Source organism: Populus nigra, chromosome 12 (genome assembly GCF_951802175.1).
Source record: "Populus nigra chromosome 12, ddPopNigr1.1, whole genome shotgun sequence".
Lineage (NCBI taxonomy): Eukaryota > Viridiplantae > Streptophyta > Magnoliopsida > Malpighiales > Salicaceae > Populus > Populus nigra.
The window spans coordinates 118,450-137,242 of NC_084863.1; the positions used below are offsets into that span (position 1 = coordinate 118,450).

Here is an 18,793-nt window from a genome sequence, read left to right on the forward strand (position 1 = left end):
AGCACCACAGCTGTATTATCTTAGAAGAAGGCTTATCTTTGCTTGGTTGCTATAAAATTCTCCTATCTGCACCTTTTTAACCAAGAGATTATGAAGTGCCTTTTGACAAGAGATTACAAATATTACTATCAGATAACAATCTGAAGGAAACATCACACATAGCTTTGCCTGAAACATGTTAAAAACTAAGAGGATTGAATGGCCGAGGGGGGGGGGGTCCTTTTGAGATGACCTTAGAAGAATATCATTATCATGAAGTATTATTCTTGATTGGCCCATTAAGAATTAGTTGGAAACATAAGCACATGGATATCTAATAAGTTTTGCAGTTAACTAAGCAACTAAACTTTTGATCAGCTTTAGTCTTATCACAGCAACAAATGATGACAAGAGAAACATGAAGGTTGCTATCATTAGGTTGCTTACCATAAATGGAACCTTAAGATCTCATTAGCATTCATCACTGAGTTAAACAGTGGTGTCCAAATGACATTCACAGCATGTAATCAAAGCATATTCTGTAAGGAAAAGATCAGTAACAGTAATAGCATTTGATTTTCAACTTAAAGGGATGAAGTTAAGGCCCAGCAAGACAAGTTATAGTGGAAATTGACTTTAATTAGAAGGGAACATCATCAAGTATCAAAAAACCTCAAGGCCTTTGCTCCAATGAAATTATATATATATATATATATATATATATATATATATATATATATATATATATATATATATATATATATATATAAAAGCCTTTGTCTGGTTGAGTTTGTCCCATATTAGCATAATTAGATGTTTGCTTTTAGCTTTGTAGTGGGAAATCATAGTCAACTTTCTTGCCACATTTATATCATTACTTTTCATTCTGAGGAGGCTGTATTGCTTGGCATTTTAATGCGGGATGAGTGTGTTGGGGAGGTTTAATTGGAGCATACTTAACAGATTTTGATTATACTTGTCTAATCAGTTTCACACAAAAAGCAGAAAATTCATCCAAAAAAACACCAATACAGAAGCTGACACATTACCTGTACCAATATCTTCAAATCCATGTTTCTGTTTGGGCCAATTTCAAGCTCACTTTCCTTCACACTACTCAAGTGCTCAACAGCCCTACCCAACCATTCAACACAGAAGCACGACTTGATACCGAAAACTGGACCTTTAATTCTTCATGTGGACTTTAGGGATACTTTACATTTTGAATGTTGAGTCCAAGTAACTACAGAGTTCAGGCCCAGATGAAAGCACATCACCACCTGCATTATTCTCAAGAAAGACTTTAGACAGTTAACAGCTAGCAAAAATGAAAAGCATTTCTTTGGGGAGGAAGGGATCTGGTCCCCCTTGAACTTTGTCTGCTACCCCAAAAGAAAAATGCTTTAATTACTTTAATTATCCAATCCAACCCATTCTTCTTTGTTTTCTTTTGCTTTCAAAGATATAAATTTAAATGGAATCCTAATCATTCATTTTGGATTGATCATGTGATATACAGTCTGTCATACACAACTCTTTTTCTCCTTTGCTGCTGCTGTTGCTGTTACACTTTTTTTAGTTTTTTGATTATTTGCCAACGGCCACTGTCTTTCCTTTCCTTTTCCTTTTTTCACTTAATACACAGAATCACTTATCATCAACTTAATTTTGAAAGGATCTCTCTTCTCTGCATCTAGCAATCCTCATGGCTACTGAGACTGCACCATCACATCAAACTCCTACTTCTGATCATGAGGTATTTATATCATCATCTTGCCTATCTTTAATTCTGATCAAACTATTCATTCCCTCAAATACTGTTTACTTACTTGATCAAACATATATACTTCATGGGATTCTTTTATTCTTTCCCATATTATTACTTTTCACACTTACCATAACGATATGATCTTTGATGTTTCAGTAAGATCCATGTAGCGTTTTGTTACCTTCTTTGTTACCCCTAGACTTCCATGAACGTTTTACATGATCATAGGTTTAGCTTATCTGACTGTATGGGTAATCATAAGACTTCTGATTGAATAAGGGTAGTTTTAGATGCATGTCTCACTCTATTTACTGTATCAGAAGCTTTGAGAGTGTCTGTAGTTGACAGGACAGAAAAAAGAAGAATAAGAAAATCTCTTTTTGAATGTGCCCCCCTTTCATAATTCTCTGGAAAATAAATGATAGCTTTCTTTTATATATCAATCATAAGTCTTAAGTTGAGTTGGAACATACAGTACCATCTTCTGAAATCTGTTCAAAGCTACTGTCACTCTAAAGTTGCTAGTTTAAGAATATATAAGATATTTCATTTTAAGAAGATTAATCTCATGGCAATAAAATACCAAAATTATAATGGAAGGTAGTAGTCCTGCCCCATCTTATTGCATAACCTGTCGAGTAGGATATGAATTCTCTAACATGGTGGCTCCCTTCTGCACTTGTCTCAGCTTGTCACTTGCTTGGTTCTGCCATCAAGGCTCTTTTAAACCAGCAAGGAACCTCTTTTTCCCGGTTTGCGATGGGGACAGGATATTCATATCATTATTTAAGAACTTCAACTTACAATATCTATATCTAGATGCCATGGTCAATGAGGGAGATAGAGATATAATATTTGCAGTGCTTTAATAAGTTTACGTAGCAGTGCATGATAGCTTTATTTCAATTTCTTCATATTTGATTACAGTTTTCGCCATCTTTTTACTTGTGCATCTACACGATAGTTTCTACTCTCTCTCTTTTTTGCTTTTAAAATATATAAGAATGTTCCTATTTAATTTTCTAGTTCATTTCTTGCAGTCAATTGAGAACAAGGTGACCGAAGAAGTAAAGCCTGTAGAACCTGAAACTGTTTCTCTAGCCGGGAAACCTGAAGAAGAAGACCTCCAACCTAATGAACTAGCAAGTCAACCAACCCTGTTAGATAAATCAGAAGCAGTGGAAGATAAGGAGGTAGAGCCTCCAGCGGTTGTGGTTAAGAAGATTGATGATGTTCCTGCTATCAATGTTCCAGTAGATGATAAAAAAGAGTTGGAAAAGGATTCTATTTCTGACTCACACACCCCTAGTGTTCCGGCTCTGGTGGCCGATGTTGTTAATGGCGAACCAGTTGCTCCAGCTATACATTCTGTTTTGAAAGAAGCAGAAGAGCAACAATTATCAACATCCGTGGAGGAATTGCTACAGGAAAAACCAAAGATAGTTGATGTTCCAGTATCACTAGATGAAGCTATTGAAAAAACAGAGGAGCTATCAAAAGTTCTTCCTATCAAAGAGTCGGAACCAATTGAGGCAAAAGACAGTGAAGATTCAGCAGTGTCTAAAGAAGTTGACAAAGTGGAATCAATAATTCCTGAAGTTGAAGTGAAACTAGAGGAGCAATCAGAAGTTGGTAAACAAGTTGAAGAGCCAAAAACAGAAGCAGCAACTAAGCAACCAAAGGAACCTTTGGAAGTTCTTCCTGTCAAATCAGAAGCAGTTGTGGTAAAAGATAGTGAAGATTCACAACTAGTGTCCAAAGAAGATGATAAGCCAGAATCAGAAGAACAATCCGAAGTCATTAAAGTTGAGCCCAAAGAAAAATCAGTTGAAGTAATTGCCGAAACACAGGAGCCAGTGGAAGCTCTTCCTACCAAAGAATTGGAAGCAGTTCAAGTAAAAGATATTGACGACTCACAAGAATTGTTTAAAGAAGCTGATAAAGTAGGAACAATAGTTCCTGAACTCAGGGAAGTGAAACTAGAGTCTGAAGTCACTGAACATGTAGAAAAAACCGACGAACAATCTGTTGAGGCAATTAAGGAAACACAGGATTCATCGGAAGTTCATCCAATCAAAGAATCAGAAGCAGTTCCATTAAAAGATATTGATAATCTAGTAGAAGTGCCTGGAGTTGATAAACCACAACCAGTAATTCCTGAAGCTGATAAACCAGAACCAGTAGTTCCTGAAGTTGAGGTTAAACAAGAGGAACAATCTGAAGTCACTCAACAAATTGAAAAACCAGAATCAGTGGTTCCTGAGACTGAGGTGAAACTGGAGGAACAATCTGAAGTCACCAAACTAGATGAAAAAACAGAAGAACAAGAAGTTGAGGTGAAACCCGAGGGACAATCTGTAAACAGAAAACAGGTGGAACAATCTGAAGTCGCTGAACAAATTAAAAAACCAGAATCAGCGATTCCTGAGATTGAGGTGAAACTGGAGGAACAATCTGAAGTCACCAAACTAGATGAAAAAACAGAAGAACATGAAGTTGAGGTGAAACCTGAGGGACAATCTGTAATCAGAGAACAGGTGGAACAATCTGAAGTCGCTGAACAAATTAAAAAACCAGAATCAGTGATTCCTGAGACTGAGTTGAAACTGGAGGAACAATCTGAAGTCTCCAAACTAGATGAAAAAACAGAGGAACAAGAAGTTGAGGTGAAACCTGAGGGACAATCTGTAATCAGAAAACATGCGGAACAATCTGAAGTCGCTGAACAAATTGAAAAACCAGAATCAGTGATTCCTGAGACTGAGTTGAAACTGGAGGAACAATCTGAAGTCTCCAAACTAGATGAAAAAACAGAGGAACATGAAGTTGAGGTGAAACCTGAGGGACAATCTGAAGTTAGTGAACAGGTTGAGATTAAGTCAACAGATGAAAAGCGAGGACAAGTTGCTGCAACCACTCAGGTAGGTCAAGCTGAGATTAAAGAGGATGGAGGAAAATCTTCTCTTCCTGAAATCATACAAAAAGCTGGTCCAGAGGCTGAAGGGACTGATTTGGGTGAAGCGTCATTGAAAGAGATTGTGGTAGAAGTGGAAAAGGGTAGAGAAGAGAAAGAGGCAAGGACAATCAAAGCAGAGGGCGAGAAAATAGCAAGTGATACAGTAAAAGAGGAACTAGCTCAGCCCATCAAAGTGGAAGAGGTCAGCAATGCTGCTTCAAACGCCAAAATCACTGAAAAATCATTTGAGGGAGAGAAAACAGTTGAAAGTGTTGAACCAGCTTTAGAAAACAAGAAAGAGGAGATACCTGCAATAGATGAAACCCACAAAGATGGGAACATAGAGGGAAAGCTGGATGAAGCCACTACAGTTGTCAGTGAACCAGTCAAAGAATCCCAAGATTCTGTGTCAGAAGCAAAAGAAGAAGAAACTGCAAAAACCAACGAAGAGAACTCTGAGCAGGAAAAGGTTGACGAGATTGCCAAATCTGACACGCAGAATTTAGAGTATTCTGCCAAGGATGCTGAAGACGCAAAAGAATCACAGGATCTGCCAAGAGAAGTTCCAGCCAAGCCTACTCAAAAGCATTCAAACAACATTTTAACAAGGGTAAAGCAATCACTTGTAAAGGCGAAGAAAGCTATTATCGGGAAATCGCCAACTCCAAAAACCGTCTCCTCTGATAGCAAGGGTGATGTTAAAGTCAATAATTGAAGGGATCTTAATGACAAAGCTTGCATATACTTACAGAGATATGAAATCTTGCATTGTGAAGTATATAGGTGTGTAAAAAGGCATTTTCTTCCATTTGTTTTCTCTATTCATTCAGTTGTATGTAATGGTATATGATAGCGTGCTGGTGATTGGTGTGTTGTTGGGTTTGATCAGTAGAAAAGAGCTTTTCAGTCAAATTTATGTTAGTGTTGTCAAAAGTGCTATCTCATCAAAATTATGTACTCATTGATAAGATTGATTTGCGTATTTGATTAAATAATGGTTTGGATTCTTTTGTAACTTTTACACATGTCAACTAGTGGAATAGATTCACTTCTCTTTAGGCAAAATTCCATCGCCCTTTTTTACCAAGAAACTGAAAGAAAAGGAAGAAATGGAGGTGAGGGAGGATGAAACATCGAGTGAGAACCTCCAGCTAGGTAAATACCAATGGTTGTCTCCCCATTTAAATTGGCTTTTCAGGATTTTGAGCAGAGGACTTAGAACTGGTTATAGCTCATTCAAGAGCTAATGAGACTCTGCACATTTTATGCGTGGTAAGACGTGTCTCACTGAAGCTGACATCGAAACACCAGTCACTACGAAGAACAAAGATATTGAAGATTTCATGAGTCCACTATGATGTAGAGATGCTAGAAAATGAAAGATGTTAAAATGCCTGCTATTCAGATTCAGATGAGGGGGTGGGGACTATAGACCGAACCGGAATATCTAGGTTTACACAATTCAGTTTTTTTCATAAATTTGGTTCAGTTCAATTCAAGAAAAATCAAACTGAATAAATCAAACAAACCATTTGCAAAACCCTAATCACATTTTCCATCTTATTGCTAGCTATTCTTTGTGCATGCTCACAGTGAAATGATAGGGGGAGTGAGAGAGGTACTGGAAAATTAAGTATTTTTTCATTAGTTCAAAGAATTTGTATGAGAGATCTACCACAACAAACTTTCAAATACATATTTCTTGAGTTGGCTTGCTCCTAGACAGTGCATTATTATTTGCTCAGGTTGTGTAAATAAATATACATACAGATGCAAGTAAGACCGTTCTTGAGTTTCCTCAACATACCAAAATCTGTGCAATTGTAATTCTACTTCCCTGAAATTAGAACTCCAATAATTATTGTAAGAGCTCGACTTCATTAAACCATGGAACCTTTTCACATATTCATATGTGCCCCCAGTATCCCACAGATTTACCGCGTACAATAATAGGTTCAACGTCGATATGAAGCAAAGGTGATTCACCTCTCCAATGACAAAGCATCAGACCTATCAATCAGTCACAACCTGCAGCAAATTCAAGTTGACAAATTTTTTTTATCTCTACAAACCAGATTGAGTAGATCTCACAACAATGTTAAGTACAGCCAACCATCATAGACGAATACTCACCAGTTGCTCTACTAGGTATGGTGTCAGTTCCACCAGCTGACTTCAACACTCCACTTTCAGCAACTTCTGAGCCTTCACCATTATTTTGCGCAAAAGCAGGCTGTTCAAAACATTCATTTCTTGCTTGGCACTGGCATTACGGATGATGTAACTAATTTTAGATTCAGGTTCAGAGGTAATTCAATTGCAGAACTCAGTTTTCTGAAAGGTTACTCCAACTATCAAAATTAACATATACTGAATTCAATAGGATATCGTGCCCAAATTTACATTCCTTCAGACAAGCTAAATGCATAATTTTCTGTGGCTATGACCTCTGCCACTTAACAAAAAAATATTCAAGTATCTGCATAATATTTCTTTGCTATTGCACTTGTATATTTTTCTCGGCCTTCTTGGCTAGTAGGGAGGTTGAGAACATGGAACTCTAAATGACGTCTACTATTTGGAACATGCCCACAATCTTTGAACATAAATTGGAGAGATGAAAACTACAGTTTGATTTTCATTGGAAGAAAAGGCTGTTTGGAGAGTTGTAATTAAGTTCTTCCTTAAGAATTTCAGTAAAAAATGTTTTCCTTGGGAATATCCTTCACGAATGAAAATTAATTAGAGTGATCAGCATAATTTTCATTTTCATGGGATGATGGGTGAAGAGCTACATCTTTAAAGACAAAAATGGGATTGTATATGGAGAATTTACTTGTTTCAGGCTTATATGAATGTCACACTTGCAATTTTCCATAATGCTACTTTTAGATGGAATTCATGTGTGCACCTATAGCTAATGCTTTCTTTCTCTTGGGAGTGAAGATGAGCCATGAATTGGCACTTGCTGAAAGGAAAACACACATCATGCATCATAATGAAATCAAAATCCATTTAGCCATCTTCAATACTGAGCTTTTCATTCTCATAGAAAAACACAGCTTGGTTAAGTAACAAACCTGACTAGAGGTCTGATTCATTGACCTATTGGCAACATTGTTCTGCATCACTTGCGAGTTGATATTCTGAATTGCATCCTTTGAACTAGAGGCTGTAGCTGAATCCAAATTATCCATAGGTCCTACCACCCCACAAGCATTTGGTTCCCTGTTTGTTTTCGGAGGAGGCCCTCCAGACATTGGCATTAAGGGTGCACGAGGAAATGACATTGGAAGTCCTTGACCAGAAAGCCCAAACATCTGAAGACCAGGTCCTCCCATCCCGTGCATAGCACTAGGCCCTGACATTGGCGAGCCAGGGAAATGTGCTCCATGCATAGGAGGTACTTGATACACAGGGCAACCAGAATATCCACCATTCATGTCAGGCATACCCATCCGGAAACCCATTCCCATTCCAACGCCCATGGGTAAGAACTGCCCCATATGAGCTGCATGCATGTGAGGCATTCCAGGAGGTAACATCATTGATGGCATGTACATTCCAGCTCCCATTGACATAATCTGCATAAAGTTGGCGAGTGATCCAAAAAAGTCATTTGATTATCCAACTCAAGAAGTTATTAAATGAACTTCGAGAAGAAAAGGCAGAATTTACTTGTACTTGAAGCTGAAGAGTCTTTAAATATTCAATGGCCTCATCAAGCATTGAAGCTTTATCCACCTTATAATGCAAAAACATCAAAGTCAACCAAAGCAAAGATGCACATGAAATTATCTACACTTAATTACTTGGCTTCACTCAAACTCCATTAAAATTTCCTGGATAACAGCAACAAGTTCAACTTAGGAAATTCAAGGAAAGCTTAGACTAACATAAAACTCTAGAACCTGGAATGGATAAGCTTCATTTATAGTTTTGGAACTTCAATAAACATGAACAAACTTAAAAGAATTAATTAGATTTCAATCAGGCCAAGGTTTGGTGTAGGTTTAACTCCCAAGCCTTGGTGCATGTTTGAATCCTTGAATGTTATAGAAAAACTCATTTTCATAAGATCGTGGAGAAAATTCACTGAGAAACATAAATATGAATATCCAACCTTATTGCAGTTTGGTATGAGTTCTTGTAGGGCTCGCATCTTCTCATTGATCCTATCCCTTCGCCTCTGTTTATTCAATTCCAAATGAAAACCAATCAAGGTACAATAATTCATAGCTGCCAAAGAAAACATCAAAAGCAATTCTGAAGAAATGTTGGAATGTTCTTGCCCACCCTTTCAGATAAGTTATGAACTTCTGCTGCCCGACCTCTCTTGGACCCATTACCTGCTCGAGCAGAAGCTGGTTTTTTTGCACCTACTGATTCTTCTTCAGCATCCTGCACATAGATTATTTCGTTCATGGAAGAAAGAGATATAGTCTCGGAAGAGCAAAAAACATTGAAAATATGTGAAACCTGTGTATGAAACTCACTTCACTAGGACCTTCAGACTCCTCAGTATCACGATGTTTTCTCTTCAGATTCTCAGTTGGATCGTCAGAAGGTCTCTCTGCGCTATTGCCCGAACCAACAGAAGAAGAAGCAACCAGAGGTTCTGTAGTCTTTTCAACATCTTCTAATCCTTTAATTGCACTTTCACCAAAATTTTGATGACAGTTTCTATCGCTTTTAGAGTCACCTTCTTGGCTCATTTCCTCAGGTAGCTCAGCAGGAACAGATCCTTCAGCAGGCTTAACCTCTGTTGGTTTAACCTCAACCTTGGATGACATCATATTAGGACGGCAATGGGAGTCTGTTTCCTTTGGTAAACCAATTGAGCCCTTATCTTTATTTTGCATTCTTTCCATGCTTGAAGTTCCAGAACTAGCTCTCATGCCAACGTTCTGAAGATTAGCTTTTACAAGAGCAACTGGTCTTGCAAAGTGAGAGAAATTCATTAAACTGGAGTTGATAGGGGATGGTGCTGGAACTTGCTTCTGCATCTTTATGCTGGGAAAACCACCTCCTGATGTTGGAGCTCGAATAGAATCTGGTGCAATGACATGGTGGACAGCATTGATTGTACTATCATCTTTTTTAGTTGAATCCCTGGATCTAAAAAACGGAAATGATGTTTTGCATTGCTCAGAAGATGACGGATATAACTGACTAGCACTGGTTCTAGGCCTCTTAGCATCAATATCTCCTGCTGAAGAATTCATCACCACATCTCCTTGCTCTAAGTTCAAACCATTGTGCACCGAAACAGTATGGGAGTCCGTAATTGACTGGTTACAACTTCTTTTATCAAACGATGGAAAATTACTCTGGGAGGAGTGTTCATTTACAGTAACCCCCGATAATTCGGGCAAAAAATCAGAACAATAATCATGTTGCAGAGGTTCATCCAATGGATAATTCAGCCAAGGTACCATGTCATCATCTTGATTCGCCCTCACTTCAACAGCAGGAACCGCAAGGAGTTCATTCAGTGTAGACTCCATCGTTCCAAACTTCCCTGTTTTAGTATTGGTGCCATTTCCTATGTCTTTATCTCTAATCTTGGGAGGTAAGCTGTTACAAGTTTGTATCTTTCTAGCTCTACTGTATTGAATCTGACCATTCTCCCATATTAGCTCACCAAAATCATTCTCAGGTCTGCTTTAAAGGATACCAAAAGACACAAGAAACGAAAGGAAACCAGAAAGAAAACATTTCAATGCAGAGGTGATCCACTAATCCAAGATAAAGAAGCTAAATAAATAAGTTAAATTGAAACTTACACAAAAGACAGATCAGTTGAACAAGCAGGATTCTTCTCTTGAGAAGAATCAGTTTTTCCCTTAGCCATTCGGTATAGGAGCTCAGACAAAGGCATGGTGAAGGTTGTTGATTAGCAACGCTTCTGCTCAGTAAGAAATGCCCTCAAAGTTCAATTATTTGGCCATTTCCGGCACTTTTTGGAAACCTCTCTTGAACTCCAGCACAAGCTCAAAGAACCCAAAAACTACATGGAGCCGACAAGAGTTTCAAGACATGAAAAGCTTGACAAGAACCCCCATGAATTCAAGACAATCCCAGTTTGTATGCAACTCACAAAAGAAATAAAAGAAAAGAGCTACTTTTTTTCAGTTACATAATTTGACAGAACAGAAAATAATCTTTCTTTTATACTAACGTCCTTAACACCAGTGAGTTAGATATATAAATAAATAAACAAACTATAAATTAACCAATAGTTTCATATAAAGTAGCAGTCAAAAAACCTATTTTTTAATGGCTCTCTCAAAGATTCAAAAACCCTCCAAATTAAGCTATTTTAAGCATATTTTAGATTAAAGAAATGATCTTTTCCACTTCTTTAATCATTAAATTTGAAACCAACAAAAACCCAGATCAGATTTTGGAAATTAATTAACTTTATCAGTCCACATGAAAAGAAAAACCCCAAAAGGGAGTAATACACTGGAAACTTGAAGAACAGCTCAAGACACTCCCTACCTAGGAACCAACCAATGAACTGGAACGCAAATAAGTAGAGAAGGAAGAGAATTTTTAGAAAAACTGAGCTCCTCGAACTAGTAAAAAGTTACACCAATCCAAATGCATTAAAAATGAGAGAACTTAGCTGTGCAAATCATATCATACCCCTGGGACAATTATAGAAGTTACCACAAGATTGCATGTTTAAAAATTTGAGCTCCAAGAAAAGAACTCAAAATCGCAAGAGACAGAGAGGGCAAGTGGACGTAGAAGACGCGAAAGGCTGGCAGAGATGGCAGGGGACAGAGATAAAAATAAACAACAAACCTTGTGCTTGTTCAGCTTTTAAAGTTTAACCTCTCTATTTCTGGTTCTTCCTTCCTTTCTTTAACTACTGTTAGAATTCAATATTCTTATTCTTTTTTTTTTATGACCTTCTTTGTTCTTTTCTTTACTTTTTTGATTTTTTATAAAATTAATAAAATAACACACTTTGGTTCTAATGGTGGCTTTGTAAGAAGTCGAGATTGAGAAAACACTTTTAACAAAATTGTTAGAATAAACGGGCACAAATTTCAAAGAAAAGAAGGAAAAAAAGAGATCTCATAGACATATTAATTATTATCTGATTATACCACGACCGATATTAAGAAAATATCTGGATGAAATGATCTTATCAAAAACTAAAAAAAAGTTACCAATGATGATTATAATATGCCATACGATCTTTATTTAAACACAAGTGAGAAATAACAAAATAAAAAAACTCCTAAAAACACACCGAACTTTTCCACGGTATTCAACTTCACAAAGAAGAACGTTGTCCTTCACAATAGAGATTTAAATATTGGGTTAAGCTTGAATATTGCCACAGATTTCTTATTATAATAGAAAGTAGCAAATGATAACTTTAGTTACATTACACAAAAACTGATACCAATAGGACTAGCTAGCTGCTACACACACGCACGCACACAAGGTTAAATTGTTTATGAGTACAAGGAGGGCAGGTGATTTGGGCAATTAGGGTAGGTTCTTCTTGTTAGGATTTGAAAGCTGCGGTGCTCCTGTATTTTTCATGGTTGTTTTTCAAAGAAATTTATAAAAAAAAAAGCAGGTTAAACATATGAACACCAACAGCAACATATCATCTTGTTTATATTATTATAATATGCTATCCTGCAATAGGAGTTGTGGGCTTTTTATGTTTGGTTTTCATAATGGAAAGCAGCAGCAGAGCAGCAGCGGCAGCAGCAGCACATCTACATCATTATAATATATATTAAACCGAGGGAGGGCCCCTTCAATAATAGGGTTTTGAAAATTATGCCTCCGGAGGATAAATAAAGCCATCAAGGTTTTGAAAACCATGCCTTGGAGGATTAATAAAGCCATTGACTTCAGGCATGATAGCTCAAATGGCCTTCGTGCTGGGTTCGGACTCTTGTGTGGCAGTGGAGGATGTGATCCTGGCACTCCAATAATGTAAGAGAATGACATTTGGTTTTACTTTATTTAAAATTCATCTTATCATGTTGAGAGGATTGCCCTAATTATTAAAGCCAAAAAGGAGTCTAAAGGTGAATTACATCTCACCTTGAGATCTCCGCTCATGGATTAACTTCATGATTAGTTCTCCATGAACCAAATCTAAGCTGCACCTCTTTGCTTTGATTATGGTAATCAATCAGATTATCTCTGCTGCTGCCCTCTCTACCAGACACCACAGCCATGATCTCTCCTAATGGGGTCAAGATCGGCGCCATTGAACTAGATGTGTTGTAATCTATCATCACGTACAGCACCTAGCTAGCTTAGTCCACTAAAAATTTGATTTAGATATGGGTGTGGGGCCACTAAACCCTAGAATTAAAAAGGAAAAGGAGAGAGTGTTGGTTGCTAAAAGGGGGAGAGAGAGAGAAGGATTGAAGTGGGATAACTTATCAAGCAAACAAAGATCAATTTAATATATCAGAATTGATTTTTTTTCTCGTATTCAACCATATATATATCATCATACATACTGATACGTATTTTCATTTAACCTGCATCTCAATCGATATTAATTAAATGTTGAGAACATACTATATATTATTATTATTATTATTATTATTGACAAGGCATTGACCCAAGAGGAGGCCTAAATCTTCGTCACAGGATTAGTGAATGAATTAATTAGGGATAGACCAGAGGCCAAACCTAGCGTACAAGGTGATGAATAGCCCTTTTGAAAACGCGGCTGCGGCTATGTTCTTAAAAAATTTAAAATTTTTTTTTATTAAAATTTAATATGGTTTGTACGTTTTGAAACGTTTTGATGTACTGATGTCAAAAATAATTTTTTAAAAATGAAAAAATATCGTTGACATGTATTTTGGCATGAAAAATTATTTGAAAAGCACCCACAACCACACTGCCAAACACGCTCGAAATTAGACTAGGGAGAGCACGAGGATGGGAATACTGTTCATTTTATTTATTTATTTATTATATATCTTCCCGACCCCGGTAGTGAAATGGTATTTGTCCACGTGGACCCGTGCAGAACCAGTGAAGGGATTCGGCAGTGTTTCAGTGGACCCCCGGGTTGTAGCCAGCCAGCAGGCTCGGAACTGTGTGAGCACGTGTTGTTTGGTTTATGAGTGTCCATGACCATATATATATATATTGACAGCCACCATTAATTGACACGTTGCTTTCATAGCAGCAACATCACTCTCTTCGTCGTCCTAGCAACATCATCACTAGGATGTATGTATGTGCGTGCTTTGCTCCCCCCTCGAGCACCTGCCGTCATATGTGCTAAGGGCACGTCGGAGATGACTCGATCCACCGAGTAGAGTAGAGTTGTGGGAGGATCTATCAGCTTTAGCTCACCCAATCAGCAGCAGGAGGATTTGATCTTCGACTGCCACCACTCATCTGCTTATTGAAGTAATGACAGGAAAGCAACAAGTGGCCGGCCCTGCTCTAGCTAGAATAAAGAGCCCATTGTCCTTCGAAAACCCCTACTTCCTAGGTCCCTGCTCCTTTCCCTTCCTTGTACTGCTGTCTCAAGGTTGCATCTGATCCTGGTGGTGCGAGAGCATATCTTCAAATAACTTTTTTTAATATATATATAGATGCACGTATTGAAATAAATTGTTTTCAATTTTTTTTATTTTTAATATCATTCTATCAAGATCATAATAGAACACTAAATTATATAAATTTAATATTTCTTCGTGTTCAAAAATGTTTTTACAAACACACACCTAAAAGAAGAAACAAAAACAATGTAAAACACCAAAAATTGAAAGAGTCTTGCAGCCGCCATTGTACATTTCTTCTCTGCACATTGCAATTCTGCGGACACCCACATTCTCAGTTATAGTTGTTTGGTCTTATTATAATAGTTGTAGTTGTAAATAATTTTTATTTAAGAATATATTAAAATAATTTAAATTTTTTAAAAAAATTAAAAATTTTAAGAAACATGGCTGAGCGGCAAAAACAAACTGTTTCTTGACTATGATGACCATAGCTCATTGATATTATAAAATTCTTGTGTCATATCATACAGTGAAACTAAACCTTTGTTTATTTTTATGTTTTAAAAATGTTTTTTTAAATGAATTTTTTGTATTTTTTTTTAAATTATTTTTTGGGTAATTATATATTGTTTTAGTGTGTTGATATCAAAAATATATTTTAAAAAATTAAAAAATGTTGTTTCAATAAATTTTCAAGTGAAAAACACTTTAAAAAATATAATCGCTACCCCCAGTAAATAAGAAATAGGCCATAAGCAAATGACAATGTTATGGAAACATCTTTCTTAATGAATAATAATAATAATAATAATAAACAGAACAACTAAAACACATAATAGTGTTGCGAGGGACATCCTGAGTTAAGTGGCACTAAAAACTATATAATAAAGGGAAATGTTGTGGCCAGCACTAGCGTTGTAGAGATACGAGAAGTAGAAGATAATGTAAAATAATACCAAGTGACCACCCACCCTTCCTTTATAGAATGCTTTCTTGGCTGTGGAGCCTTATAAATTGCTCTCATCGCTCCTCCTGGCAGGACCATTCCCAGCAGCAATCTGCACATGACCACTCCTCCCATGTAGTGGCGTGGCAGGACCACTATCTACTACTATTATTTTCTTGTATTATTTCACTGTGTATGTGGGTGGAGCTACCAGCACCAGAACCACAGTTCCACGGCCCTATAAACAAGAACAACCGACTTCCTACTATATTTTATGCTTCCTTTTCTTGTCATGTAACACCGCTGGACCAAGCATATATATTTCAAATCCTGCTTTAGTAAATATGGTAGATTCAATTAAATTTCTCTCCCATTAAAAAATAAATAAAAACACTGGTGTAGTCAGGCAGGAAAAAAAAGAGGTGAAGGTTAAAAGATATATATATATATATATAGGCAGTCTAGCAAATATAAAACAAGTGGGATCCAGTCAGATTAAAAAAAAAATTTGATTATATCAAACCATCAAAGTAGCAGGAAAATGCCATACTTTCGAACCAACCATTAATTAAGCTGAACTCTAATGGAGAAGGTACGTATAAGAAGAGATCTGATGATTGTAATTAGTTGAATTCTAAGTGACTGACCCTCGGATTAGACAGTAAAAACACTGTAGCTTTCCAACGCCTTTACTAATATATTTACTTATTAATATATTATTATAATTATAATTATAATTATATTATATAACTGTTTTTTTTAATGAATTTTTTTTATTTGATTTAGTTTGTTAATGTTAAATTTTTTTATTTAGTTATTAAATTTTCATGATACGAATCCCGAGTTTGATGGGTTAACTTAATTTGATGAGTTAATCTTGATTTTTTTAAATATTTTTTTCATTTAGTTTAGTTTGTTAAAGTTAATTTTTTTTCTATTTAATTATCAGACTTTCATGACACGTATCCTGGGCTTGACAGGTTAACCCGGTTTGATGGGTAAACCCTTCATATTTTTTTCTATTTAGTTATCAAACTTTCATGACGCGAATCCCAAATTTTACAGGATAACCTGGTTTAAAGGGTTAACCTGATTAATTTAAAATTTTTTTCTTCATTAATTTTTTTCTTTGTTTTTTAATTAATCTATTTAATTATCACACTTTTATGACACGACCTTATAACCAGACCCACATCCAATATTCTTGGGTCCGGTGTTGCAGTCAGACTCACTTAAACTTGGGTCATGCAAGTTTAATGTTATTATTAATATTATAAATATTACTCTTAGGTCGGGCGTTGCAGTCAAACCCAAGATTCTTGGGTATAACTTTGCAAAAAACCCCAAGATTTTTAAATCTTTGTTTTTTTTTATATTTTTTATGCCAAAAAAATGACTCGCGGCATTGCACGGGTCATGTAACTAGTAAGAACTCTAAAACGCGTAGGCTTTTCACTATAGCAGCAGTTTTTTTTTCGGTTTTTTTTACATGTTTTTTTTACCCAAAATCGGGTTTTTCACTGTAGCAGCAGTTTTTTTTTTTACTTTTGTTTTTTTTTACATGTTTTTGTATGCTTTTTTTTACCCAAAATTGATTTCTTCTTCTTTTTTTTGTTTCGTTTTTTTTTTAATTTTTTTGTTTCAAAATTATCTTTGCTAAATTTTTTTAAATATTGAGATGGTTGAAAATTTAACTACGTAGTTTTTTTCTTTAAAACATTGTAGATTGCTATAATATTCTCATACATTGTTTTTTTTTATGATTTCTTTATTCTTTTTTTTTTCAAAATAGCCTTTGTAGATTTTATTTTTTTTATATTAAGTTGGTTAAGAATTTAGTTTTGTAGTTTTTTTTTTAAAAAATAAATTTCCCAATATATTTTTTTAAAAAAATATCTTTATCGAATTTATTTCTTCAATATTGAGCTGGCTGATAATCTAGCTTTGTAGTTTTTCTTTTTTTCCAAAATTATCATTTTTTACATATTTTATTATTATTATTATTATTATTATTATTTTCAGAATTATTTTTGTTGATTTTATTTTTTTACTATTAAGCTGGTTGAAAATTTAGTTTTTTTATCTTTTTCTTTAAAACACTGTAGCTTTCCCCACGTATTTTTTTTTGCTTTTGTTTCCTTTTTTGTACATTTTTTTTTCATTTCTTTTACCCAAAATTGACTTCTTCGTTTTTTTTAGATAGCTTTTGTCGGTCTTTTTTATATATTAAGCTGGTTGAGAGATTAGCTTTGTAGCTTTTTTTTTTAAAAAAAAAACACTATGGATTACTACAGTGTTTTCCCCACATGTTTTTTTTTTTTAAATTATCTTTGTTAAATTTATTTTTTCAATATTGAGTTGGTTGAAAATTTAGCTTTAGCTTTAACTTTCCCCACTTTTTTTCATTTTTTGAAATTTTCCCCATGTTTTTTCATTATAATTATAATTATAATTATAATTATATTGTATTATATTATATAATTGTTTTTTCCTTTTGTTTTTTATTTTTAATTTTTTTTATGAATTTGTTTTTGATTTAGTTTGTTAACGTTAAATTTTTTTTATTTTGTTATCAGATTTTCATGATACGAATCTCGGGTTTGATGGGTTAACCTGATTTGACGAGTTATTTTTTCATTTAGTTTAGTTTGTTAAAGTTAATTTTCTTTCTATTTAATTATCAGACTTTCATACTTTCATGACACGTATCCTGGGCTTGACGGGTTAACTTGATTTGATAGGTTAACCCGGTTAATTCTAGGTAAACCAGTCATTTGTTTTCTATTTAATTATCAAACTTTCATGACGCAAATCCCAGGTTTTACAGAATAACTTGGTTTAAAAGGCTGACCTAATTAATTCAATTTTTTTTCCTTTTCTTCATTAATTTTTTCCTTCCTGTTAATTTTTGTTTTTTGTTTTTTTTAATTAATCTATTTAATTATCACACTTTTATGACACGACCTTATAGCCAGACCCACATCTAGTATTCTTGGGTCAGGTGTTACAGTCAGACTCACTTAAACTAGGGTCATACAAGTTTAATTTTATTATTAATATTATAAATATTACTCTAAACCCAATATTTTTAAATTTTTATTTTTTTAATATTTTTTATGCAAAAAAAATGACTCGCGGCATCGCGCGGATATCAAAGCTAGTATATATATATTTGTTGTGCTGAACTAGATCTAAAGGAACATATAATGCATATTATGTTTTGTTATTACTTTTTTTAGATTAATCTGTTTCCTTTTAGATTTTTTTGTTAGTTTATCTTTTTGTTGAGGGATTATGATTTTTTTTTTCTTGTAAATCTATTTAAAAAACATATCTCATGTATAGTACTTTATTTTCATGAATAAAACTTGGGATTCTTGTGGAATATATAACCCTATATATATATATATATATATATATATATATATATATATATATATATATATATATCTTAGTCAAACTCTATCTTAATTTCTTGCCTCTTGCCTCTTTGTTTGTGCTCCCATATTAACCATAAAAAAAATATCTATCATAAACTTTATACCATCAAGTGCATTAATTTGGCTGCTTTTATATATATATATAGACACGCTAAAATTATATAAGTAACACCATAGCAAGCACAC

The 18,793-nt window shown here is 34.9% G+C and overlaps 2 protein-coding genes across 5 annotated transcripts; one reads left to right on the forward strand and one right to left on the reverse strand.

The window, feature by feature from the left end:
- Positions 1-1,482: 1,482 nt before the first annotated feature.
- LOC133668934 (uncharacterized) lies at positions 1,483-5,718 on the forward strand. Its single transcript, XM_062088941.1, has 2 exons — positions 1,483-1,735; positions 2,788-5,718. Exons 1-2 carry the CDS (start codon positions 1,685-1,687, stop codon positions 5,416-5,418), a joined length of 2,682 nt encoding a protein of 893 aa, XP_061944925.1. The 5' UTR covers positions 1,483-1,684; the 3' UTR covers positions 5,419-5,718.
- Positions 5,719-6,322: 604 nt separating this feature from the next.
- Positions 6,323-11,621, reverse strand: LOC133668935 (transcription factor PIF3-like). Of its 4 annotated transcripts, XM_062088943.1 has the most exons (9): positions 11,517-11,621; positions 10,490-10,713; positions 9,200-10,367; positions 9,000-9,104; positions 8,827-8,892; positions 8,382-8,447; positions 7,784-8,287; positions 6,837-6,966; positions 6,323-6,731 (listed from the first exon to the last, which is right to left on the reverse strand). In XM_062088943.1, exons 2-9 carry the CDS (start codon positions 10,582-10,584, stop codon positions 6,721-6,723), a joined length of 2,145 nt encoding a protein of 714 aa, XP_061944927.1. In that variant the 5' UTR covers positions 10,585-10,713; positions 11,517-11,621; the 3' UTR covers positions 6,323-6,720. The 4 variants fall into 4 exon arrangements, with proteins under 4 accessions (XP_061944927.1, XP_061944929.1, XP_061944926.1 ...); XM_062088945.1 differs by having other exon boundaries at positions 8,388-8,447; positions 10,490-11,595; XM_062088942.1 differs by having other exon boundaries at positions 10,490-11,594.
- Between the last annotated feature and the right edge of the window lie 7,172 nt (positions 11,622-18,793).

Excerpts from the sequence above, each read along its gene's own strand:
- LOC133668934 (XM_062088941.1), top strand. The coding sequence starts at position 1,685 with ATGGCTACTGAGACTGCACCATCACATCAAACTCCTACTTCTGATCAT. Across the intron at positions 1,736-2,787 it reads CTCCTACTTCTGATCATGAG|TCAATTGAGAACAAGGTGAC; the intron begins GTATTTATATCA and ends CATTTCTTGCAG.
- LOC133668935 (XM_062088943.1), bottom strand. The coding sequence starts at position 10,584 with ATGCCTTTGTCTGAGCTCCTATACCGAATGGCTAAGGGAAAAACTGAT. Across the intron at positions 8,448-8,826 it reads TCATACCAAACTGCAATAAG|GTGGATAAAGCTTCAATGCT; the intron begins GTTGGATATTCA and ends TTGCATTATAAG. Across the intron at positions 8,288-8,381 it reads CTCTTCAGCTTCAAGTACAA|ATTATGTCAATGGGAGCTGG; the intron begins GTAAATTCTGCC and ends AACTTTATGCAG.